The sequence below is a fragment of the Amia ocellicauda genome, chromosome 21, assembly GCF_036373705.1.
Source record: "Amia ocellicauda isolate fAmiCal2 chromosome 21, fAmiCal2.hap1, whole genome shotgun sequence".
Classification (NCBI taxonomy): domain Eukaryota; kingdom Metazoa; phylum Chordata; class Actinopteri; order Amiiformes; family Amiidae; genus Amia; species Amia ocellicauda.
Genome location: NC_089870.1, coordinates 15,756,888 through 15,783,913, shown reverse-complemented (window position 1 = coordinate 15,783,913; position 27,026 = coordinate 15,756,888). Strand labels below are relative to the sequence as shown.

The following is a 27,026-nucleotide window of genomic DNA, read 5'->3' as shown; positions in this document are numbered from 1 at the left end:
TCTGTGGTGGTGGGGATGCTAAAACATAATTACTCGCGTAAAGGAAATGAATCGTTGTTGATAGCAATAATCATCATCATCATCATCATCATCATAATCGTCAACATAATATTACTACTACAAGTATTAATACATGTTTTAAATAAAAGGCCAGGTCTGAATGATCCGCATTCCTAATTACAGTGGCTGGATATTCCTGAAAGTTTGGACAGCTCCCAGCTCTGTAAGCGATGTTTGTCCCATTCACTTTTTAATGACAGTAAAGTACGCTTAATTTCGTTGACTGTGGACATGCCTTGATTATAATTTTTTTTTTAAACATTCAATTTAACTATAACCATTTTGCTTGCAAGAGCAGACTAACAAAACATTCTCTTTTGCAATCAAGTGCTGATAGTTGTTCTTGAAAGAAACAGATTGGGGGGAGGAGAGGGGTACACACACAGGAAATAATTGATATGCACAAAAACTAGACAACTAGCTGAGATCGCACCTGCTGGTCCAATAACAGCCAGTCTCCCTCTCCGGAGCGCATTTCGGAGAGACCAGCAGGGTGCCGCACAGAAAGACTGGAGACTCGGGACTGAGCTGCATAGGCTGCCAGCAAACCCGATATTGGCACCGCATTCAGCACATGTGTTCACATTCATTGGCAACCGCTTTCTACAAAGATCGGGGAGCTTCTCATATTCAAAGCAGTCTCCTCTATCGGAGGGGAGCCGCGGCATGATCATCCTATGCGCTCAGAGCCGTCTGTGAGCGATGCATCTCAGAAGTCCCGGAGTGAAGAGAGGAGAGGACACCGCGACAAGGGCGCCTCTCTGTATCTGAGAAGATTAAATCCAAACTGGAGCGGTCTGATCGTCATACAGCCTCAATAGGACAGGCTAATACAACGAATTATCACCTGAGGAAGTAGATGCATAATTGTCGGATTTTCCAATAGTTTTTAAGGGACTGAGATTGGACTTGGAACAGATTATAATAATAGCTTATTGAAATGGGACACTTTGCCAAGTTGTTTTACTAAACTGATTGGCAACCCCATTAGTGATTGTCTTATTAGTAGTATTCTCTGTTAAATTAAGTTACTTTTAAATCGGTGCGTAGAGCAAGCTTTACAAGAATCAATAGGCTTGAGGACAAATTGGTCTTTTCTTTTCGCTGGGTTACTAAATCCACCGTGGTCAGTTAACGAGAAGACAGACCAATAGATTTAGATGTAATAAGTATGATCAATGTGTTCAATCTTTAATAGCACTCGACCCCTGTGATTGCACACATTAAAACGTGAAACTTAACGTTGTTGTAGTAAAACGCTCGTTTGAGTTCACGAATCGAAAGGCGAACATCTGGACAATGGGAGTGCAGTTGTGCTCGGGAGTCACAGCTGTATGCGCATCGATTCATTAATGGACGCGCGAAAAAATAAAGCAGCTCCACAAGAAAGCCCGAGTCGTAATTAAAATATAGGTCTGATTTATTCTTTGGGGGTGCAGAAAAGTGCATTGCGAGACTGGATCGCAGATTGTGTTCCTATTCTACAATGAATAGACTGTTACAGGGGCACGATTTTCGGACCAACAGCGTTGAGATTCACTGGAGACTTCAGGTAAGGTTATTTACTCATTTCTGCATGTGTAATACGCCTACACAAACTTTGACTTTTCTTTTTCTAACTGTACCCATTATAGTTTCAATACATTTTACAGTAAAATGCACAGAGTAGTGATAATACACTAATTGTATACCCCTACGGAGGTGGAATTCATGTTTAGAAGTTGGGAAGAATAGGTTTCAAGTTCAATGTGAAGCGAAACAGTGATAAATTCAGCACGTCTAGACATACTGTATACAAACATTATTCATTTGAATACACAACATGTTTTATTTTATTTTTGTAAAGCTTGTGCACATTTTTAATCTTCTCGTTGATAATATTCAATTCAGAGGCCACTTTACCGAACGTGTTTAATGTAGGTGAGTGTAATGCCACTGGACTGGACATTTCTAGATGTGGTTTCTCGCACAAGAGACGGTGTAGACACCTTACCCAAGACTGCGCACCGGGACATTAACACATGCTGTTCTGTGGGTCTTGATTCAGTCAAGTATTTATCTGAATGCTACTTAAGTGCTGGAGATCTGAAGTGCTGGAGATACTTCAGATATGTCTTGAAAACATGTTGTGCTTTCAAGATGTAAAGGTTTTGTTTTTTTCAATGTTTAATGAAGTGCTCGTTATCGGCTAGACTATGGCCATGCAGTATTTGCTAGATATGATTGAACTCGGTTACGTGTGTTTGTTTCTTTATTTGTTTGTATTTAATTGACAGTTGCAACTATGGGGGTTGCTATTGTTATTTATGGATTGCACAAAACAAACTAAAGCAAGGCACGGTTAGGTGAGAATGATGTTATTGACTGAGATGTTATTTCCACAGTGGCTTATTAGAGCAAATTAATGTGTAACACATATGCACAGAAATCCCATATGACTTAAAGGAGGCAATTAATAGCAAGAGTACATATAAAAACGTTTAATGATGTCTAGATGGAGATAATAGGAGTACCTTGCTAATGCCTTGTAGTAGTTATTGTATAGGTAATGATATCAGTGGTAACTAAAACATATATATGTGTTAATGTACACATACAGTCAAATCCTAGTATGTGTATATGTGTGTGTATATATATATACACACTCACATACATACATATAAATATATATACACATTCACATGCATATATAAATACATACATAAATACATATACACACAAACACACACACACACTATATATATATATATATATATATATATATATATATATATATATATATATATATATATATATATAATCTGTGTGTGTGTGTGTGTGTGTGTGTGAGAGAGAGAGAGAGAGAAAGAGTGTGAGTGTGTTATGTGTGCCTGACATATGCCCTTCTGATGAATTATTTGTAGGCATGAAGCTGGGCTTTTGTTGTGTAATGTACTGTGAAATAGAATTCACTCTTATCAGAAAACTGGCAGAAAAGCATCCTTTAAGGCACAGAACTCAGCAGAAAACATGCACCATGATCTATAGGAAGAGTAGCCTCAGTTGGCCAAATTATTTTAAAAAATAGGTTCATTAAAGTCAGGCAATATCATCATTAGTCAAACTCAACATGTAATGTGGCATGAAAACAACATTATGTCTGAAATTTCACACAGCAGTGCAATCAGAATGAATGTCCTTAAATGGAAATCTTCCTGAAGAACGACCTTTACATTCAAAAGGTTAAAGCTATAGAATCACAGGTTTTTTTAAATCCTATTAGAGAATGACTCACGGCTAATGTCTCAGGGAACAACATGTATTAAATTATGTAAAGAAAATTCTTTATTAAATTAAAAATATGGATTAATGGAAGCTTGATATAATTTCCATTTGTCTCTAAATGCAGAAATGTTTCATAGATAAATAATATTAAAGATATACAACATTTTATTACAACAGATTACAACAGATTAATGTATACAATGATAAAATGCATTACAGCATTATGGATTGTTTGGGGATTTTAAATAGTCTGAAGAAGTATTTAATGAGTACATTTCAAATTCAATATCATGAACACAATTATAACCAATAATCAATAAAGCCATGGTACTGATATCAGATTAACATCTCCTTATTGTGCTTCCACACCAGCACAAATTGACATGTACATTATTGACAGCCTCCTCTGTAAATTATCCAGGGGTTTAATGGCCATTCCCTGTCAATATTCAGCTGATAAAAAAAGGGCAACCGGTTTGTATTTCCAAAACTAATTGATAAGAGAGACAGGGCAACTGAATCTCAGAAATATGTAATACAGCACATTTGATGCCATGGTCATTCATCCATAGTCATGAAGGGAGTCCTGGCTGAATGCAGAAAAGGTTTGCATTACAATCCCTGTAAAGTTCTTCTGGATAATTTATTGTGCCTTTTCCAGAAAACATTTAGCGGAGCCCAGAGGCCGTTAGCTTGTGATGAAAATGTGTGTGGCACCAGACTGGGAGTTTATCGTGTCAGGACCATATGTGCCACTCGGGGGCACAGGTCTTGGCTGTAAACATGACTAATGATTCTCACCCCGCTTCAATTTACAGATTATTCAATGTACCCAAATAAATCACGTGCAGCAGTAAAGTAATGGTCATTTTTAATGGTCCATCGATAGCTATGTGATGGTAGCGATAAGCAATAAGGTCAAATATAGGGATGGTTGTAGCCCCACACAGCTCTTTAGAGGGGGTAAGGGGTTACAGGTCAGATTGAGAAAGTAATAGGATACTTTATTGGAGGATTTAGAAACAGCAGCTTCATTCGTGTTGTGCTGCATTAAGTGAACTCTGCCTCTGGGAGGAAACCAGTTGTCGCATGTTTTTTTTCAGTGTAGCGTGTGATGTATGAACTGTGATTCCTGAAGCTCGTTGTTTTAAATCAACATCAAAGCTGTCCTTGAGCGATGTGATTTGCATTCTTCCTTTCCGTTCTATAATACATAAAGTAAGACACATTTAGTTTCTGATAGAATTAAATCTGAAATACAAGCCATAGAGCACATTTATTTCTCGGAATGTGTTTTAAGTGTGAAACGTATACTGATATACTGAAACGACTGATGTTAGGCCGACCCTGTGAAATTGAAAAGACAGACTCTGGATGGAAGGTGGTCCCACATCGCATATACTATTTTATGGTTTTCTGTGTTTTTTTCATAGGTGGGTGTTTGTTTGTTTTTTAATAAAGAGCTCCCGTCTCTCTTCTCTTTATATCCTTTGCTTCCCCTCCTGGTTTCTCACAGAGCGGACACGTGTTGTGGGGAATGTCATGTAATTACCAGCAGCAGTAGAGGCGTACCTCTGGGACTCGCTGGCTGGGTGAAGAAAGTTGATTTACTATTACAATTACATTTAGAAATTCAGACATGCTGGGGCTGACATATTTCCAGCTTTGTGATAAAAGAGAGCATAAAAAAGACTGTACTTCATAAAACACCAATGAATTAATGATGTAAAACAGAAAGGAAAGGGCCAGGAGTGGGTGAAGTAACTACTTAAAGGGAGAAATTGGACAAATTATGATTATTCAGACGAGTTAAATACACCAGTAGAGGGACTAGTGTGTATTAAATCCTGTATAAATAATACATTTGTCCTCCATCTTCTAATAATGTTATTTATTAATTAAGATATGAAGAAAACAGTATACATTAGAACACAGCGGTTTAAAAAGATAACCTTTTCCATCAATGCTAGATTGTCTTTGTTTGTCGCCTCCTTTAAACTGGGGTAAGTTAGTGATTTTGAAAGTGATCCTATTCAAAGCTTTCAAGCAGACTAAAAAATCCATGATTATGGATATCACTGTCTGAAAGGACTATAGCCTCTGCATGATTGTCAATAAAATGCATTGGTTTTGTGACAGAAATATTTCTGCTATATTTGAAGTCTCCAGTCCCCAAAAACAGCTTGGCAAGTTGACCTTCTCTGCATTACATCCATCATAAAGTTTCTGTAAGTATATTGCTGTAATGTGTGGAACTTTAATCTGGTTAAAAAATAAAAAAGTAAAACAATGGTTTTACTCAAATTAATACATTATATCAGGGAAATTTAAATATGAAGGCTTTGTATTTGTATATATTTCTTTAGCCCTAGTATCAAGACATAAGTGACATTTCTATGTGTTGATCTTTCATGGTGCATTTACACAAATAGCAATGCATATGTTTGTTATCTAATGTAGGCTACATTTTAATACAAATTTTCCTGTCTTTTAGTCTGTGATTTAATGATTCTGTGAATGAGTGCCACTGCTCTACATAACATCTTCCCTTGATCATGACTATGAATGACAATGTGCTACCAGTTGACTGATCTTGTAAAAACAAAGAAATTAACTGATAACACATTCTCATGTACAGTCATGATCTAGGGAAGAAGTTATGTTTGCCAAATTACATATATCTATATTTTTCCTTTTCATAACAACACATCATAAAGTGATCCACAGATCACTGAAATAGACCCCAGAGTCTTTACAAAAGTTGATGTATCTGTTTTAAGATAAAGAGGTTGGAAGTAGGTCAGAGGTTTTAAAAAAGCGATTATTGATTGAGACACTAGAAGAGTTGTAACAAACAGACTTCAGATTAAATATGGATTTTCTACACTGGAACAAAAAGATGATTAAGAACTTGAATTCCCCCACCCAGGAGAATCAATTCTAAATCTCAATAGATTTTGTGATCAAACATAAATGGGACTCCAGAAGATAGGGGGAATCACTTCAGATGAAAATGTTCTTGATTTTAGTGGGCAAATACTATTAAGCTGGCACTGAGAGTTCACTACATCATGTTTTTAATTGTTTAAAATGATAGGAAGGATATACTGATCACCTGCAGGATTAAGTGAACATTTGCTCTCAGTAAGACATGTAGCAGGATTGAGAAAGCTTAATTTTCTGTACAAAGGAGTTCTTTTTAATATCATCCCCCCGGGACCAATCTAGTGACTTACATACAGTAGCTAGTTATATTTATGCTAATTTATGTGTGTCGAAGTGAGAAAGTAGGTGTATTTGCGTAGCCGTATGCTACATTAGGCTGAAAATGAGATGCTTAAAAAAACAAACTGATTTTCCCCCATAAAGAAAAATCCCCTGACATTTGTGCTTTCAAAACAACTCTTTATTTTTCTCCACTGAGAAAAATCCCCCTGGCAACTGCCTTTTTTTGTATTAATATTATTTATTTTTTATAAGGCTAGTGTCAAGTCTTTACATTAGTGGAAATAATTGAGCATCACTGTTGCAATATATTTTACTGTCTCCTGATCCATCTTCAAGACTGGAGCAGAATAACAATTCCTGCTTGACGGGACAAAGCAAATTCACAGAGGGATGCCAATGCTGTGTACGATATGCCCGACTAAACCCCGAAACATCTGCTATTATTTCATTCATTGGGAAAGCTGGCACTGAAGCTGTGGGAAATGATGCGTCACCACTTCCCTTGCCTACTAAAATCCCATGTCTTCTTAAAAAGAAGGGACAGTCGATTTGCCAAAGCTAGAGGAAGCTAGAATCGAAATCTCTTGGCATTCATACCTAAACATGGTCTCTAGGGGGTCTGGGAAAACATTTTTATGGAGAACCCTGCAAGTGAAGGACTTTCCTTCCATAACATAGTGGGGCGGATTGATTAAGAACCACTGTGCACAATTTTAGAAACAGACAAGTGTCAGTTTTAGGATATGTATTACATTTATTTATTTATTTACTGAAGAGGAGAACCACCCTTATAATTTACGCTTTAAAGCAAGCAATCATTTATTAATTATGTTAGTGCTATTAATGAGGCTGGTGGATGACTGGTATTGCTTTGCATCTGATATGATTCATGGTAGAAGTCAGTGAACTAATTGCGCACATAGACTTAAGAGTTGTGTGTTTAAATAATTATAGCTCAGCTAATACATTAATTAATAGGTTATTAATCAGTATGCAGACCTGCACATCCAGTATCCACTATAATGTATGCAGGTCAGCAATCTGACTGACTAATCTGATTCCTTGTAATGAGGGAAAAAACACAATACTGTTCAACTGCAAATGTTTTCTTGTGTAAATCAGTGCTTATGCGTATTCATTTTAATTAAGTCTTTTACTAAAAGGCATGGTTTGAATTCTTTTCAAGGTGTTATTATTTTATTAGTGTGTATGTACAGTATATAAAAAGGGCTACAATTTACAACAGTTCTTAATTAATGGATATATGAATACTGCAGGAATAACACATGAATATCTTATGCGCTTCACATGAACAACACAGTTCACAGGCTCAGTGGAAGTGCATGAGGCTTTCATTTAGATATAGAAACTAACCCAGGGCGCTCAAATATCTTCAAAAAAGCATAGAGAATATGTTTTCTGCCACATCAGTTCAAAGACTGAGACATAATCCTTGACATTTTATCTGATTGTATTGCTATTTTTATACAAGATTAATAAGTAAAGGATTGGAATGCATCAAATTACGTGTGCCATCATATTAATACAAAACGCAGCCAGCGGCATCCATAGCACACAATAAATAATAGGTGATCAAATGCATTTAGTCTCATTTTGTCTACTTTCCTGTTTTATCAATCTAACATATACATATATCTTGATAGATTAACAGACTGATGGAGAGAAGACCATGCTGGGATACATTATTAGTTTTTCCTTTAATTGATCTGCAAGTTGTTTTGCTGATGGGTGCTGGAATACTTGAAGATAAAACCACTATTCCTGCACATAGACCATGGCATGTGATTGAGAACCATGGACATCTAGTTTCACTGGGACAATTAGTCTCCGATCTTTAAGTAGGAACCAAGCTAATTAAAAAAAAAAAACACTTGATGAGTGTGTCATACTTAGGGTCTGTCAAGTAGTTGAGGTTTCAATGATATCTCTTATAGGTCTCTGTTGGTTTTTCTCTGTTAAATACAAGGCCAAACAGAGTAACCAAGGGTTTGTTTTTATATCAAATGAACGGGACACAAAACGCTCTAGGCTTTTTATTTAATTGCCTTTGTCGCCTTTAAACCTTGTTGATTTAATTAAAAAGACCATCAAGGTCTCTGATGTTCGATTGAGGATCTTTGAAGCTACCCCGTGTAGACTGGAATTAAATATCAGATGAAATCTCAAAGGATTTTAAGGGGCAGTATGTGATGTTTGAGCCAGCCAAAAATCTTCTTAACAGATCAGTGTGCCATTATCAGATGTTGACACCGAATGATTGTAACAGTTGTGCTTTCAGATTTCAGAACATGTGGTTAATTGTCTTGGTAACATGTCTAAAAGGTAATAGATAGATAGATAGATTGATAGATAGATTGATAGATAGATAGAGCTATAAATATAGATAGATAGATAGACAGACAGACATCAGTAAACAATACATTGCAACAAATGTTATGGACTGTGACGTATGACACTTTTAGTCACTCTGTTTCAACAGTTGATCATGGTAGACTGATCCACAAAGCAGAGTTCACCAGGACACTGTCTCTTCTGGCAGGACAATTTATTTAACCGCATTTTCTGTGATATGCCCACTCAGGAGGAATATTCAGTAACTCAGATTCTGTCTCCCTGCTTAATCTTCACAGCTCCTGGCCTGTTGAACACCATTAGTACCTGTCACATCAATTTGTTACAACCGCTCTCCCCTGGCCAGCCACAGAATTCATCCTACAATGGAGAGCTTGAGCGAGCTTCAGAACCCACTGCTGGACAAGAACAGCAAGCATGTCAAAGGCGATTACAGCTACCAGGGGGACTTCCCCAGCAACCAGTACCAGGAAAACATCTTGAATTATTTTGTGAATGGGTCGAGCAAAGCCAAGGCGCACCAGCTTCTGGATGCCACATCGCTGCACCTCGCAGTAGAGGCCTTCTACCGGCCAAACTTCATTTTGTACAAAGACGATGCCAATGTCAAAAACAAGGATTATAAAAGCGAGTGCTGCGAGACCACTTTCACGGAAAACAAGGACTCCGTGGTGGAAAGCACAGAGGACCCGGAGGCCAAGCTCCTGGAACTGGGCGAAAATGACGTTAAAATCCAAACAGTGTCTTATGAAGTAGAGGAGGAAGAATATCATGAATACGAGGTGAGTAGAGGTACCACACACTGAACCTCAATGCTGAAGTTTTAAAATGTCACTCCAACGCCAGGCTCATCAGAAACAAACTCAAACTTATACTTTACATTTGAGTACCTTTGGGAGCCTTTTAATCCGTGTCTCCTTCCTCAGTAAGGTGAAAAGAGTCTTCTTATCAAACAACATGACACCTCTCCTGCCCCCTCCTTCCCGATTTAGATCTTCAAGTACCTGTCAAACCTGGGTGTAGCTTCGAATGCTGACGGCAGATTAAAAATGTAGAAAAGTGTTACAGTGTCTGTCAAACAGCAATACAATTGTGTGTAACAGCTGTTTTATGGTCTTGGTAGTAATTCATCTGTTAATGGTCAAAATATATGAGGTCTAAAATTAAGATCCATTCAGAATCCATTAGGAGAACTCAGTATGATTTCTATAAGGCTGACTGGCTTCTCCTATATCTTGTGAACATATCATGTACAAGTGCAATGTGAATAATTTGAGGGTGATTTTGTTTACAGTATTCAAGGTAATTGCAAATGTTACAGGGCACCTTACATTACTTACATTGTGTCTATGTTGGGTTATTTATTTTGGGAGAGTTAAGCATGTATAGTTGATACTGTAGTAGCAACATACAGAGTTAAAGCGATACAACAAACAAAAATCCAAATACTTCTGATTATATATAACATGTAATAACATTGTAATGACACGTTACAATACTATTACATATACTTAATGTATGGTACTTGGCTTGTTAAAATGCAATAACTGCATGTGTTTTTACCACACAAAAAAGCACTTTGTTTTCAGAGAAGTCAACGTTACACAAAATTCAGTGCTTTGGGAAAGAATACATTTTTAAAGAAAAAAAAATAGTGTCACGGATACTTATTTCTACAGTTGGGTTTAATGTTGCATTTAATTAAAAAATTCTCAACATCCTTCTTGTACAGATGGGATGTTCTTGTTGATCCCAATGGTGAAGCAAAAATTATACATATACATATATACACCGATTAGCCATAACATTATGACCACCTGTCTAATATTGTGTAGGTCCCAAAACAGCCCTGACCCGTCGAGGCATGGACTCCACTAGACCTCTGAAGGTGTGCTGTGGTATCTGGCACCAAGACGTTAGCAGCAGATCCTGTAAGTCCTGTAAGTTGCGAGGTGGGGCCTCCATGGATTGGACTTGTTTGTCCAGCACATCCCACAGATGCTCGATTGGATTGAGATCTGGGGAATTTGGAGGCCAAGTCAACACCTTGAACTCATGATACATCAGACCAGGCCACCTTCTTCCATTGCTCCGTGGTCCAGTTCTGATGCTCACGTGCCCATTGTAGGCGCTTTCGGCAGTGGACAGGGGTCAGCATGGGCACCCTGACTGGTCTGCGGCTACGCAGCCCCATACGCAACAAACTGTGATGCACTGTGTGTTCTGACACCTTTCTATCAGAACCAGCACAAACTTTTTCAGCAATTTGAGCTACAGTAGCTCGTCTGTTGGATCGGACCACACAGGCCAGCCTTCACTCCCCACGTGCAGCAGTGAGCCTTGGACGCCCATGACCCTGTCGCCAGTTCACTGCTTTTCCTTCCTAGGACCGCTTTTGATAGGTACTGACCACTGCAGACCGGGAAAACCCCACAAGAGCTGCAGTTTTGGAGATGCTCTGACCCAGTCGTCTAGCCATCACAATCTGGCCCTTGTCAAAGTCGCTCAGATCCTTACACTTGCCCATTTTTCCTGCTTCTAACACATCAACTTTGAGGACAAAATGTTCACTTGCTGCCTAATATATCCCACCCACTGACAGGTGCCATGATAACGAGATTATCAGTGTTATTCACTTCACCTGTCAGTGGTCATAATGTTATGGCTGATCGGTGTATATATATTTACATATATTATTTAATAAGAAAGTTAACGTATACATGTTCTATCTAAACAACAGTCCACTGTGAATGTAAATGAGAAGATAACTCTATACAAGTAAATGTTTGGGATTTTGTCAGGTAATTTTGTTTGCTTCAGTCCTGAATCTGATGTTCCTGAGAGAAACTGATATTTAAAGAAATTTCAATGAACCCAAATACATTCAGTTTATTCACTGAGACTGAATAATTTAAATGAATGTCGGCCACTCTGTGGAAGTAAATGTAAATTTAAACTTCAGAGAGTGTCTGGTATGCATTCATATAACTCAGTATTAATCAATAATCTGAATGCATTTGAGTAATGAGCTGTCAAACAAGCCTTTGTTGCTGTCAGTGGATTATTTTTCTTTTGCCATGTCGCTCTGAATGAAATTAAATCTAAATGCACCTTATTTAATAGCAGTATTTCATTAACTGTTAACAAGTCTTGAAACTTTCTTCTTCTTTCATATGTGCTGCATTAGAGAACGATAGTGAGAGTAAGAGAGCAAACATGAGAGAGAGAGAGAGTTTATCATTCCTTAACTCCCTAAACATACACAGCTTAGCTTCACACATTTGTAATAAAAGAAATAAAGAAAAATCTGAGGGAAAGTTTGATACATTGCTATGAAAGAAAATCCAACCCAAACACCTATTTGTATTACCAGTAAGACCACAGTCCTCAGGACTCTCCCAGGAATACTCACAGAAAACAATAAATAATCAATCAATTATCTTGTGTCAGTCCCCATCTTTCAGGCGATCATTTCAAAATGGCACTGTCCCTTTTTATTTGGTGCTTTCCCTTGGTGTTAATAAAGGCATTCTAGTGCTGCAGCCAGCATTATTAGAGATGCAGGCCAAGCAATACTCAGCAAGAGCTCTTATAGGAGTATGAATTGAAACGTTGAGGTCTTAGCAATGCAGCAAAGTGAACATTGATTTTGGGATCAGTCAGTCAAACAAAATAACTTAATTGTTTTCACAGAAGTTTTTTCAAAACAAATGCTGTAGGAGTATTGAATCATGAGTCATAACAGCGAAGAGCATTCAACTGCCATTATCTCTTTTTATTTCTAAACAGCAGAAATCACACAAACAACAGGGTTGTGCTTTTAAGTGCAATAATACAATGTGCTGTACAGAATATTCTGCATTGTGAATTTATGTATTTATTTAGTTTTGCATGCAAAAGTTGTATTTCATACATATTCCTTTCCATGTTTTGTTTTCTCAGTGTTTGCATCCTACATCTGAACCACGTACTAATTATAATGTAGCTGAGGGATTCAGATATGACACATACACATAACGCCACAAAAAAAAGAAAAAAGCATTCCCCCATTTCCAGGGTGCTTTATCTGATTTACAACGAGTTTAGCAGAAGCTCTGGTTTAGGGAAATCCAGGACAAAATCCCATGGTACAAAATCTGCACAGACAAAATCCCACAGAATAAAAAAATGAAAAATCAACAAAATCCCATTATAAGTATATATTCCATTAGAGAAAGGGATTAAGTTTAGTAGTTAGGATTAGGGTTAGGGCCTAATTCTAATCCTAATCCTAACTCTAACTGCTAAAACATAAGGGATGTTCATTCAAAATGCAAACCTTCAGGTGAGGTATTCAAATACATTTTATTTGTGGTCATTCTTTAAATGATGTATATTTGTTTGGAAATTTTATTTCACAGTAGGATGTTTTCCTGTGTGATTTTATCCATTTGGATTATGTCCATTTGGATTTTGTCCTTTGGGATTTTGTCCAGAGAGGATTGTGGTGACTTTATTGAGGGCTTTTAAATGTTTTCATGTAGCTGCACATTAAACACGCTATAACAGACAATAACAAAACTGTATACTTTAATCAACTTTGTCATGCTAATAAACTAATCCAATGATAACCTCTGCTGGTCCTGGAGAGAACGCTGCAGGTTTGAAAGAGAACTTAACATTTTCAATGGATAATGAAGTCATTAAGGATTCAGGTGGAATGAAAACCAGAAGACCCTGCAGCTCTCCATCATGAGGAGTGAGAATCTCTAACCTAACATGTTGACACTCTCCGCCAATGGCAAATTACAAACTCAGTATGTAATGGCGGGTTACAGCTGGGCAGATGCGAGAGGATTCTACCGAAACAAAATGCTTTCATTAAATACTAGGTTTGTAATCTGTGACTGGCAAATGGGTGAAATTTGATTTCATCCACGGCTTAATCTAACAATGGCAATTACCCTTTATAGTTGCATATACTGTGTTAATATATTAACATATAGAGTGAACATTGGAGTTAAACATTAAAATGAACCTGCACAGCGCACTCTATTATTTTAAAGAGTGATGTTAATTCTCTCTGCACAGGACTCCACTGCAAATCAGCAGCTTTTTCATTTTGCAGTTTTTGTTTCTAGATTCCCATTAGGTTTGAATCACAATGTGAGGGGGTGCATTTTAAGACCAGAGGGAGAGCAATAGATACTTAAGATGTAATCAGGCATGACAGTATTAAGTATTACAGTCTCACAAACTTTGAATTTAAGTTGACAAGATGAACAAACTAGATTAAGCTTTTATCTGTATGGTGACATTTATGAAGAAATCAAGGAGCTAACTTGAAGAGAAAAGAGTCAAAAGGCATTACATAAAGACTCAAACCAAGTCCAAATGGTTCCCCTTCTGCCTGAAGCTATTCTTATTATCTTATTAAGGTCTTCTTGCAAAGCTATTGATAATGCAAATGAGTCAATGTAGCTGCATTGCAAATACACACTGCAGTAGATTGTGCTGTAGCTTCAGTGTGATTTTTAAAGTGGTGCAAGCAATGTTGCAAAGTCTTGTAAAAGGGTTTTGAGGACACCAGGTTTTATAGGAGACACATTAGTCTAGTGGCAGTGTTGCTCATATAAACGCAGCAGATGGCTGTGTTAGTCACTGTGGGAGGATCAGACTTCTTCTGGGAGGAAAACCTGCTACGCTGAGCACCTGCATCGGTGTGCATCTTGCCGGTGGCTATATATTTATATAATTTTAAGAATCGATATATTCTATGCTCACGTCAGTCTTTGAAAAGTGCAGCAATAGTAAAACTATTAGGAAGCTCCAGTTGTGAAAGCACAATAAATCAGCGCGAGATAACGACTGGTCTGTGTCAACATTTACACCGGGGTCAGTAATTTTACTGCGCAGAAGGAGCATCTCCCAGCCTATCACTTATCTTAAATAATTAATTCAGCTTCAGGGAAAGCATTTCAGGAGTCACTAGCAATATTTTAAAGTAAAGGAAATCTCATAAATTTTACTTTTCTAAAACTCAGGCCAAAGCCTGCAGCTATTGCTTTTCTTTTTTCCGGCAGATTCAAATGGGACCCACGTTTAAAGGAACTAATGCTGAACTGCATGGCTTTTAATTATATTTTGGCTCCAGCTTTCTTTTCAGTCCTAACTAAGGGGATTAATGCATATTCAGTTATCTTATTAACTGAAGCTGTGTAATGTGTAAATCAAAAAATCAACAGCTACTGAACAGTGGCGCAAAATTGTTGTATTTCAACAATTAAACAATACAAAATGTGTAATGGATGTATTACCTTGTCAAGCCAAGGCCAATAATTATTATCTTTCATACCTCTCACATTAGCAGAATCCATACAAAAAATGCCCATTAGTACAAGACACAGACCCAAAAAGTGACGCTATTTAATTTTTAAACAAGGATCATATATATTTATTCAGTGTGTATTCTGCAATAGTGTCTTGCCTTTGGTACAGATAATGCATACTGTATAAATATGAACAGGAGAAAGGAGCACACAGTCGTAATCTGTTGATCATGAGCAATCAGAGGGACAGGCCTGCTGAAAGGCTAATGACCCAGGTTTAGGTGGATGTTATATTATCAGCCCTTATGTATGTTCTGTCAAATCATAACAGAATGAAATTCGGTTCCCTTGCCTACCTCGCTAGAATCATTATTCTCTCTGTACTGCTTCCAGACAAAGTGGAGCAACTGCTTTAATTTTGCTTTAATGAGGGTGAGATACCTGGCCGCTTTCTCAGCCATGTTTTCAATAAAGGACAGGAAAAAAAAAGAAGCAACATAATGACCATCTCCGAGATAGATTTAATTGACAAACCACGGGGATTGAACAAGACTGAAAACATAGTATAGCAGCACAGTGTTGAGAGGAAGGTCAAATAAATAGGTTTCTCAACTTTCTTTGTTCCTAAATCCAGACTATGAAATACACACACACAATGGGTGATCCACTTCTAAAACAAACTAAATTAAACTCGTTTTAATAGTGTTTCAGCTGTCTAGACCCCAGTGGTCTGGCTCTTTATTATGTAGTTGCAATAGTTAGTCTATAACTTTGATGTTACACACACTGATCACAGGAGTGTAAAAATCCCCCAAATGCAGGGACCAGGCTTGTTGCAATGTGCCTTGGGTGTTTTATAGGTGAGCTTCTGGTGGTGGTGGCCAAAGATAATTTTCTACCATAATGGATTTGCAGTGTATAGCATCCTGTGTCTACAATTCCCTGGCTGTATATTCATTTCTGCTGGTTGTATCTGGGCCTATACTGAGTTCTAATTCCCTTTGGTTACAAACCTGTAGAAACAAAGCTGTTTTCCAAGCCTCTGTCTCTGGACAGCAACCGACAACTGCTAGCTAGCTTTGTGCAGGTGGTCCATTTGTCCTAGAAAATCCAGCCACTAAATGCATTTTTACATACTTCTTGGGCATGTAGGTATAACAGAGGAGACTTCCATTTCAGTGTATAATGCATGTTGCAGACCTAGGCTGTAACCATGATCCTACTAATTGCAGGCATATTGTTGGCTTTGGCATTCATGTAGCACTGCTGTCACTACGTCAGCCTGAAACTCTCAATACAATCATACCTGACATGTTGAATTAGATACAAAACAACCAAACAGGGGTGTAAAAGTCAAGACTCTGAACTGGTTCAGAAGAGGGCCCAGCTGTGAAATATATTGAAGCTTTTAAATAGATGGTAAAATGTCACTTCCTGTATTACTGGTTCAAATCGTAAAACCTACACAGAGAAAACACCAAGGGAGAGAGATTCTGCTCAATGGATGTATAACCTTGGAAGTGCTCAGCTTTTGAAGCTTTTCAACTGAAACCATAAGAATGTCCTTCGAAGATATAAAGAGGACTCTATCTGCATACTGATAGCAAGCATGAGTGCAAGGATGTTTTTATTGGAGCATCCATGGGTTAGCAAAATATAATTTATTTGTTTGCTTATTTATTGCCTATTAGACTGTTGTTTTTTGTGTTGTACACCCCGCACTTTTGTCACATTTAATATGACACATTCTGGAAGTGCAGTTCCATAAACACAGTTTGTGGAAGAACGTTAATACTGTGCAAAAGAAATCATGTTACAAAAGTCAAAGAAATTCTTAAAAGCTAATACATGTGGTGCACATTGTAACACAATTGCAGCCAGCCAAGACCCCAGCCTCAGCCAAAATTATAATTGTTGGTAAGCATTTACAGGCACTGTATTTGGCAACACAGGACAGCAGACTCTTTGACTTTCCTGTTGTCCTTTTAAATTGCCTCATTTATTTTCCACTAAGAACATCCATTTCCATTTATTTTTTCGTAGTCGCTGGGATTTTCTGATCCATGGTTTAATAAGAGTAACAAATGAATTTCCGTTTTGATAGGCTATTTATTAATACAAACAGGAGCAGAGATGAGCAAAACAACAGCAATGGTTTCTTTCCTAAAAGGTCATTCTGGGAGGTGAGGCCCGTGAATCTGAAGTCAGAACAATACACATACAGAAATAATTGTGCCATTAAAATTCCCATTCATCAGAGATATTCTTCCAAAGGCAGTAGACCGAAAGGAGATTAAATATCCTTGCAAGTTGCCTTGGATAAATTATAATAACAACAGACAATGTTAAGGATAACAATAATAGTCAATGCCTCTTCCTTTGAAAACAAGTTATCTGATCTTAGGTTTCAGACATCGTAAAATAAAGAGAAGGGGGAAAAAAAGGTTCCTTTCCCTCACGCTGTGCAGCCAATTTGCCACATAAATGACATCGTCTTTTTCCTGTTTTCTCTGTCACCTCACAAGGACAAAACAATCAGTTAATCCTGTTTTATCTGTCAGCCGTTCTCATGAATGTTGACAGAATACAAATTCTTGCCATCCAGCAGACACAAGCTGTGGGCTGGATGTGATGGTAGAGAACATGACAAGGGCAGATTGAGCGACTTCACATCATCGTGCGCTCGCCGCCTGTCTTATTGTCTGTGTCAGATGTGCACAGCTGGGAAAAAGAACCGAGAACCCGTGAATCCGGGTGAGGAGACGGCAGGGGACGGGGGTGCTTTCTACACTTTTAGCGGAGGAGGGAACATGTTGTACTGCCCTGTTACACATTCTGTGCTCATACTAACTGAGGCAATTTAAAACAACAACAACAAGAACAACAGTTGCATTTCGAAAACACATGGATAGTTGTCACTCTATCCCCCAAAACTGCCTACTGACCTTGGCATGAAATGTACCGATATTCTTTTTATAATATAGATTATTTAACAATAAAGAAAAAAGAAAATCAATACTTATTTGTTATCCATCTGTATGTTTTGCTTGGTTCTGTAAAAAGCTGTTTGTCCTCCGTGTTTTACAGCTTAAGGCTGCAACCTCTGGCGACTCAGATTGTCAGAGCAGTTCTGTGACAGAATCAGAAAAATCCACAGCTATTGCATCAGATTATGAACTAATTCCTTTGCAGATCACAGGTGTCTGTTTTGTGGCTTGGAGTCACGCCAGTGCTATTTTAGTCCTGGAAAAGGCATCAAAAATCATATTACTGGCTGGGAATATCTGCTGTGTGCTCTGTCAGCAGCCAGAAAATTAGCACTGAAAACAAAACATGATCAGCGAATGTGGTCTTGGAGAGAGGCGTCATTGACCTCATTTCTAGATTTTATTTTTAAGAGTCATGTAAATATTTATGATTTGCACATCTTGGTAAAATATGCATTTGGTGAAATTTCAAATTTCAAACCTGGTAGCAGAAAATATGTATGAATGATAATTTATCATGATTTTATCTTGGAAAACCATTTATCTGTTTGGCCAGAAAAGCTACCTATCGCATTGAACCTCATAAATAAACTACAGTCCTTATCTGTGCTTCTAAAATAGTAGAGGAAGAGAGATTCAGGGCATTCTCTTTCCATTCAAAAATAGATCGTATAAAAAGGTGGTTGAATTGCGTTACAACTTCTAGGACTCAAAATTGTTGTAGACTTGAACTATCACTGTTAAAAGCACACCTTCATTCAATATTTGATCACGCTTATTATTAATGTACTACGTACAAATTCAGACAATAGACCCATACTTGCCTTTTCCATAATTGTTAGAGAGCAGTTTAGATCATTTCTGATTGCTGATCATTGCTCCACTCCCAGAAGGTAAGCAGGAGAAAGTCACTGAAAGGTTGCCCTACTAGTATTGTTATCTATACACACACACACACACACATTTTAATATACATATACATATATATATATATATATATATATAGAATATCTGAGCACAGTTGCTCTATTCACTTCAGCTATTCTTCTGTGCTGAAGCGATTACTTCATTGCAAACAGGCAGGTACTTCTGGCTAAGGTTAAGTAGGGTTGAGAGATGATTCAGCCCTTCAGGTTATTGGATGCCTGGAATAATTTGTGCTGATTGTCATTATGTTGAAGAAGTCATTACGATACACACTTTGCATTGCTCAGATACTTTAAATACAAATGTAAAGGTAGGTGGATGTAATTAAAACCGCTATAGTAGCTAGCACAGTTATTTGAACGGCAAACTTGAAATTAATTTTCATTACAGCTGACACTTTAGTCACACTCGGCTGGTGTGTGTTTTTGCTCGGCCACATTGTCAAAACTGATGTTCCTTTACATTTCACTTTTGTTTGCAATTGGAAATGAAACTCAGACCATTGACCACGGCTCTCCCTGCCCACCAGTGAAATGTGCTTGCTGTAAACAGGTCAACACAATTATCCACACAGCATAAACCCCAGTTTGAGCTTAATCTAAAAACAACTTATATGTGTTTAAGATCTCCAACACCGAAAACACTTATTCCAAAACAAATTACCAATCATAATAATTTAAAAAATCTAACAAGTGCCTTAGCAATGAACAAGCAGAACAATTAGGTTACTCGGTTACCTATACAGGTCTGATCAGGCCAGGGCTAAGCTCCAGTGGGTGTGTTGGCCACATACCATGAAGGGGGTTTTTACGATCTGCCTCTTCCGTTATTTAATTTCTTACTTGCTGCAAGCCGTTTTCTGGGTGATTGTCCATTGTGGGGTCTAATTAGTGTTTTACTGGCCCTGCTAATAAAGTACTCCAGGAAAGATGGATCCCGGAGTTGAGCAGCACCAAGCATGCAGCCTAGGTTCATAGCTCAAACCGGCTAAACCAAAACCCACTCCCTAGAACCCAAAGGAGAGATGTCACCATAATTGGCACAAACACAAAATGATCCCCGTTACACTCTGTCTCCCTAAACTGTGCAGCAACCTCACTGATTTCAAGGCACCAGTGTACAGATCCCAGATTCAAATCGAATGCTACAGACCAACCTCCAATCTCCCAAGAGGCTAACTAAACATAAGAAGGCAACACATTTTGGCCAAATCTCCTTAAGGGAAATGACATCACTCTAACAACCCCAAATACACAATCAGCTTTATTTTACAGAAAGACTTACCACAACATTGTAAAGAAATATGTTTGAAGGAAGCAAATTTGCATTGTGCAATACTCAAAATCCCATTAGTGAATTATTTCTCAATGCAACTATTGCTTGGCAGAAATCTGAAATCATTTTTGGGTGGTAGACTTTTAATGGTAAATATAAAATCTAATGAATAAAAACAGTGTAATCAGAAGAAGATCTCAGCTCCTTGCAGGTATTTTACATAGTATTTTCTTCTTAATTTAGTTAATATTATGCATCCTTCAATTGACTGAAATGGCAGTGGCTCCAAGCTGCTACAGAGAATCTCTCTGCACTGCACTGTACTGTAGCAGTACTGCACTGATGTTTGACTGCCTGTTATTTTGCTCTCTCGTTTGCTGGGAAACTGTGCTCCCAGTGTGACAAGTGCCTGTGGGTTTTCCAGATAAAATGCATCATTGGCAGAACTGTTCAAAAAAAGAGAATCACTTTGACAAATGGCTGATCTTATCACTTTGCTCAATCAACAGACTTGCCTGATGGGTTTCAAAAATTGGTCTTCATAATGGCCAGGACCCCAGCTTCAGCCAATACTAAAATCTGGAGCTACACCACATCTGCCACCCAATCCAGTTGAAATGTGACCCCGATTCTGATGGAAGACAATGTTTATTGGGGAATGTAACCCTAACCCTACACCAATCCTAATAACTCCTCCATGCAGAACCTCTTCATCTTAGATTGTGTAGCTTGTGCTTGCGGACTTCTTTTACACAGATTTTATATTGGATTGAGGACTGGGGTTTGTGATGGTCAATCAAGCAATCAAAAGCTTTGATTTTATGCCCCCTTAACCATTTGGTAATACACTTGAAGCTCTTTTGCCCTTTCTGAGAACCACCTGACAGGAGCTCATGGACTAAAAGGGTGAAAGACCAACAGAAGTGTGGGAGCCACAGCCAGTGAAGGATAACTTATGTTTTGTTCTGTTTATACACATACTTGATGATACAACAAAATGTATTTGTCAACCATGTGGGTTTTACACAGCGTTATGACTAATTGCTTTTATTAGAAGGTGAAAATGAACTTAAAAGATGTTGCCTTTCCCTGCCACCACGGTAAATAAACTCATGTCTCCACAGAGTGACTGCTCCAGCGACAGTGAGAGTGAAGACAACTTCATTATGATCCCTCCGCGAGACCACCTGGGTCTTGCCATTTTCTCAATGCTCTGTTGCTTCTGGCCTCTGGGCATCGCAGCATTCTACTTCTCCCAAGGGGTAAGGCTTGTTCTCGGAGATTCAACTTTTATTTACTTAGCGCTCGCTGTCTACACAAAAGATGTACTGCTAACTGTGTTTTTGACATTTTTGTATTCAGAAAATAAAGACGAAGTTACTTGTTTATATTTAATGTACATTTAGGCAGAAATAAAATAAATTTCAATTTTGTATTTGTTTAGATTTTATGCCAGATTGTGTCAAATGTCACACTAATGTTGCCTCTTGAAAGCTTCTCACCTCTGGATGTCAATCTGAAATGCATACTTTCCTCTTCCTAAATGTACTGTTGGGGGTTCTTTTTCCAGTGCCCCTATACCTGAAGCTTTCCTTTCATTTTTGAATCACGGTTTATGCTGACACCTTCATATCAACAAGCTTGTGAACAATATGTGAATCACTCATTTGTCAGTGCCTGATAAACTATGACATACGTCATAAAACATGTATTTTGGTAGTGAAAAAATGCATCACTGTCTGAAATGCTGCTGTGGACACTAAACAGTTAGTGTATATAAAACACAGACTTTTAATGGAGCCTTATAAATATTTGTCAGTTTTAACTCCCATAATGATCAATGTCTAATTTTGATACACAAGCCTTTCATTCATTTAGCTTTGGATTATGATTCAATTCATTTTTCTTTTGATTGTTAAAGGCAACAGTTTACAATTTTACACCAGTATTCTCATGTGTATGTGTATGGGAAGGGGGTGGGGGTGCTTTGCCTCTTAAGACATTATCCTGTGAAAATCAAATCTCATTTTAATGAATAAAAAAGAACCGGGGTTAAAAAAAGGGAAATATGACATGTAGCTTTCGGGATAGGCTGCAGTGTGTCAAAACTTCTCATTAATCACTATCTCAGAATGAAAAAATAAATCAATAATATTTCAAGGATTAGCCGGGCATGAACTGTAACTGCAATGGCAACAACATGTAGTTTTAACAGCGGCATATAACTCACTGTTGTTCCTGCAAAGTAAACAAGAAAACCAATGGCTAATTTTGATTCAAGCAGTCATGTTCATTTAGTATAAAATCACTGAATCACTAGTGTTCTTCAGATAAACAAATTTGAGTTTAATTAATTGAGTTCTCAAAAAAAAGAAAAGAGTCACCTTACACTTCAGTAACTCAAAAGAGCCTTCATTTGGAATATGGATTCCTAGTTCAAATCTAGGTCACAAGTCGGCTGTGACCGAGAGTGGCACGTAATTGGCCAGGAGCTATTAGGATTGGTTACTGTAAGCACCTTGGCGTGAAGTGCACTGGGTATCTGTGGTTACACTTAGACCGAAACCCAGCCATTAGGGTTGTGGGTTCACCCTCTCCCAAGCCAGTGTGAGTGTAACTTTCAATAAAAAGGGGAAAGACAACAGCTAAATTCAAAATAAAACTACCTATGGACTTCTTAAGTGTCTTTGCCCTGCTTTGCATCACTCTGTATGGGCAGATAGTGATTTGAAGACTTTGATCTTTTCAGCAACATTGAAATATCCCTTGAATGCAAGTACAATAAAAGGTTAATTGAAAAAAATCTCTGAACCTCTTATCCACGTGGAAATATTACTTTTCTGTAGTATTGATAAAATCTCAATAATTGGTTTTGAACTTACAGGGATTTAGTCAAAAGATGCTTTGTACTGGGAATAAGATTTACACGTGATTCATCTCTTCAATGCTGCTGCATTTTGTGTATAAGATTATATTTTCCTCTGTTGAGGCAATTAATTCTGTATCGCCAGTGGAGGTGAGAACAGTTGTTTTTTTGTTTCGTTTTGTTTTGACAAGAATGCTAATGCAGAGCTTGTCAGTACTAATTAATTTTTCTCTTGATGCGCCAAAGCAAAATCGTGAACTTGCGGGAATGTGCAGAATTCTCACATCTGCCCAATGACACATGGAAAACTAGATACCCAGGTACTGAGGCATGCACTGACGTTCTTAAATGTCTTATTAATATACAAGGTGTCCCATAAGTCTGCAATTATAGGGAAAAATAATTCATTCATATTTAACACCATTACTCCTGACATCATTCACTGTGTGCTTGCTGACTGGGTATCTCGTCTGGATTTGTGTATCAGGGTCAAAGATGGACACATTGAGCACGTTCTGTAAAGGCATTTGTATTGCCAGTCTTATAATTGTTTCTATGATTCCAGACTTAAGTGACACTTTGTATATATATTCTTCTAACAGCTGATTAAATAGCTTTATATTCTGCCTTTGTTTCTGTAATTCAATTCAATCTCCAGGAATGCTGCTGTCTGGGTATTGCAAATGGTGGATATCGGTGTGGCACGACTGCAGTTACCCACCTCTACCAGACCAGAGTGGTTTCACAGGCTGCCTTCTCTCTCTATCCCACAGCGCATTTACTTACACCCGGATTGCTTAATTATTTATCTGAACAGAAAAATAGGCTGATTACATTATTGACGAGCTTGTTTCAACAAATTCCCGCAATGTGCAGTAACAGAAAGCCCATATGCAGCTATTTGGCTTTGAATTATGTGACTGTGTTTAAGCTTTCACATCAATTTTCTCCTACGTAAAAAGAGTTCTTTCTAGTTTCATAATTACACGTACACCTCAATTCTCAAATTCTGTTCTATGAAGACTTGAAAGAACTCGAAATGAAAATATAAACATGAACATATTTCTAAATAGAGCTGCTGATTCATATTCCCCATAAAGCTGGTTTAAAGAGCTCCGTGTAAGAGCAGTATTCCCTGTTTTAATCCTCAGTCAGTTTCCATGGCAACTAATGGCTACTTCTCCGTGTGTTTTTTTTCCTTTTCTTCACCTCTGCCTTTTGACCCGATTCCCTGATCAACTCAAAACTCTGAAAATGAAAAGACTTGTTCTATTAATATCTCACAGCTTAGGCTGAAAAGAGCTCATTAGGTGAATATCTCTGATCATTTGGAGCAGCTGCACCATTGAGCATATAGCTCCTCTGTGGCCTCTTTTCTTCTCATAAAATAAAACACAGCCAATTTAAAACAAACACGGAAGCTGAAATCTTCCCTGCCAAGCAGACATGCTACCGGAACAGTAGGGGAATAATACTGACTGTATATTTATGTAAAGGTGTGTGTGTGTGTGTGTGTGTGTGTGTGTGTGTGTGTGTGTGTATACATTGCGATACATGAATTCCATGCAGGACAATTGCCATCTTCTTTTCCAGATGTGGCTCAATGGTGCCGGCACAAGATTCATTTCAAAACTTTTCTTGCCCCACTTTTCTCATCCTGTTGCTTGTGTACACACTGTATGAGTAAACTGAACCAAAAAAAAGATATCCTTTCAGTTTCTCCTCCTCTGATACGCAGTACATGTTCTCTAATTAAGTAACACAGTGTTTGCAAGACCCATTTTGAAACCAGAAAGAACATTCACTGGCTCTTAACTGCTTCTTCTTTTCTTTTTCTCTTGCAGACCAGCAAAGCTATCGCCAAGGGAGACTTCCCCATGGCAAGCTCAGCCTCCAGGAGGGCCCTGTTCTTGGCGGCTCTCTCCATCACGATTGGCACAGGGGTGTATGTTGGCGTTGTAGTGGCACTAATTGCCTACTTGTCTAAATCGGGACATGTATAGCATCAGGACCAGCTCTGAAGGAGTCTCGGGATGGTATTGAGGCCATACACTGCAGCATGTCTTATCGGCTATTTTACCCCATCTCTGCCTGTCAGTTCGGATTAAAGCGGGAGAGAGGGGGTGTGGGGGGGGGGTGTGGGGGGGTGTGGGGGTGGTGGGAGGGGGGTTATGCTGAAACATTATCTTAATGAATGGATATAAAACAAGTGCTTACCGATCCCAAACTGTCCCTTATATCCTATTACACAAGCCCAATTAAGTCTTTTAATATGACACGAGAAAATTAAAATAAAAGAACTACTCAGCATACTGAACACTTTCTAAATTCATTCACCAATTCAAAGCACCAATGCAAAGACTGTGTGAAAGGTTTCACAGTAGGATCTCTAGCCCCCCCGGATTCATTCCCTGCCCTAATTCTATAATAAAGGCTGTGTTTTCAGGTAGAAAATTGGAGTCCAACTGCTAGAGCTCTCCCATAATTTATATAAATCTTAAAAACATCTTCCAAGTCCACAGGGAAAATCCATGCAGAATTTCTACATCGAGCTGGAAGCAGCACAGCCCTTTACATATCTGTGTTTCTAAATGAGCCATGTTGTACAGATGGTGTAGTTCTGTGTGAAAAATGTTCTGTTCCAAAATGACTAGTATTTGTCCAAGTGTTTATCTAGAACTGCCATAAGGCCTGCTTCCAACATTAAAGGGACTATTCATATGAATCCAGTAAGATCTATTTTGGTACATTAACGACTGCACAGGGAAAAAATAAATTTGGATGGATGGCTGCTTAAGTCAAGCCATAAAAACACCGAAATGGCACAGATTCTCTTGCATTTTTACATCTATCATCTTGTCTAAATAAATAAATATTTGGCATGAAGAAAAATACGCTTTTCCTTTTCAGCTTGTTAAAATGTTACCTGAGCAGAGAAGAACAATCAGTTTTGACTCTAAAGCTGTACGTTGTATTCTGTTAGTAATTTCAGGTTTTAACGGATACTAAATTTGGATTGACAATTTGGATTTTAATCTTTTTTCCCCCCTCTCCGTTCTTACTTCTGTTTCTATCAAGAACACTTCCATCAGTTATAAAAGAGATTGGTAACTTCAGTACTCTAGCCTTAAGGTGACATTTACTGACAGTTTGTTTTCACCTCAGGAAAAAAGCAAATGTTGAGTATTCAGGGTGTAAGAACATCAAGAAAAAGTATTTGTATTGGTACTGTCAGAGAATTAGTCTTGGGCTCTGCATGCTAATAAGTGCAGCAGCAGTTATTATTATGATATTTGGCCGATGTCCCAAGCTATTAACATCCAACGAGGAAGTATATAATGTTACAGAGCGCCAAGGTTACATTTTATGAGTGGTATAAAAATAAAAAAAACATAATATAATATAAAATCAATAAGTCAGATGGAAAAAAACTAAAGATTCAGAAATAGATCACATTTTCCCATGTGAAGTATAACTTATTTTTGTAAGGCAGGGAGAAGCAAAGTAATGCACAGTATAAATGGAATTTAAAACAAAAGTACGGGAGACGGACATTCCCCCAATCTCGCATCCATCTTGCTCCTATCAACAACCAATCAGGTACTCCCTCATGTGCACACATAAGCATAAGTATTATGTACAAAGCTTCCCTTCCCTGCGTCAGTACCTACTATCTTCACATCCCTCCACCTCCCCAGTCTACGCCTGCACAGCAAAATAAAGGCTAAATAAACTACT

The 27,026-nt window shown here is 38.0% G+C and overlaps 1 protein-coding gene across 1 annotated transcript; it reads left to right on the top strand.

Moving 5' to 3' along the window:
• The first annotated feature begins 535 nt into the window (after window positions 1-535).
• On the top strand, window positions 536-25,404 carry syndig1l (synapse differentiation inducing 1-like). The gene is made up of 4 exons (XM_066694207.1): window positions 536-1,612; window positions 9,204-9,707; window positions 21,547-21,684; window positions 25,133-25,404. The coding sequence occupies exons 2-4, from the start codon at window positions 9,291-9,293 to the stop codon at window positions 25,289-25,291; spliced, it is 714 nt and encodes a 237-aa protein (XP_066550304.1). The 5' UTR covers window positions 536-1,612; window positions 9,204-9,290; the 3' UTR covers window positions 25,292-25,404.
• Window positions 25,405-27,026: the final 1,622 nt, after the last annotated feature.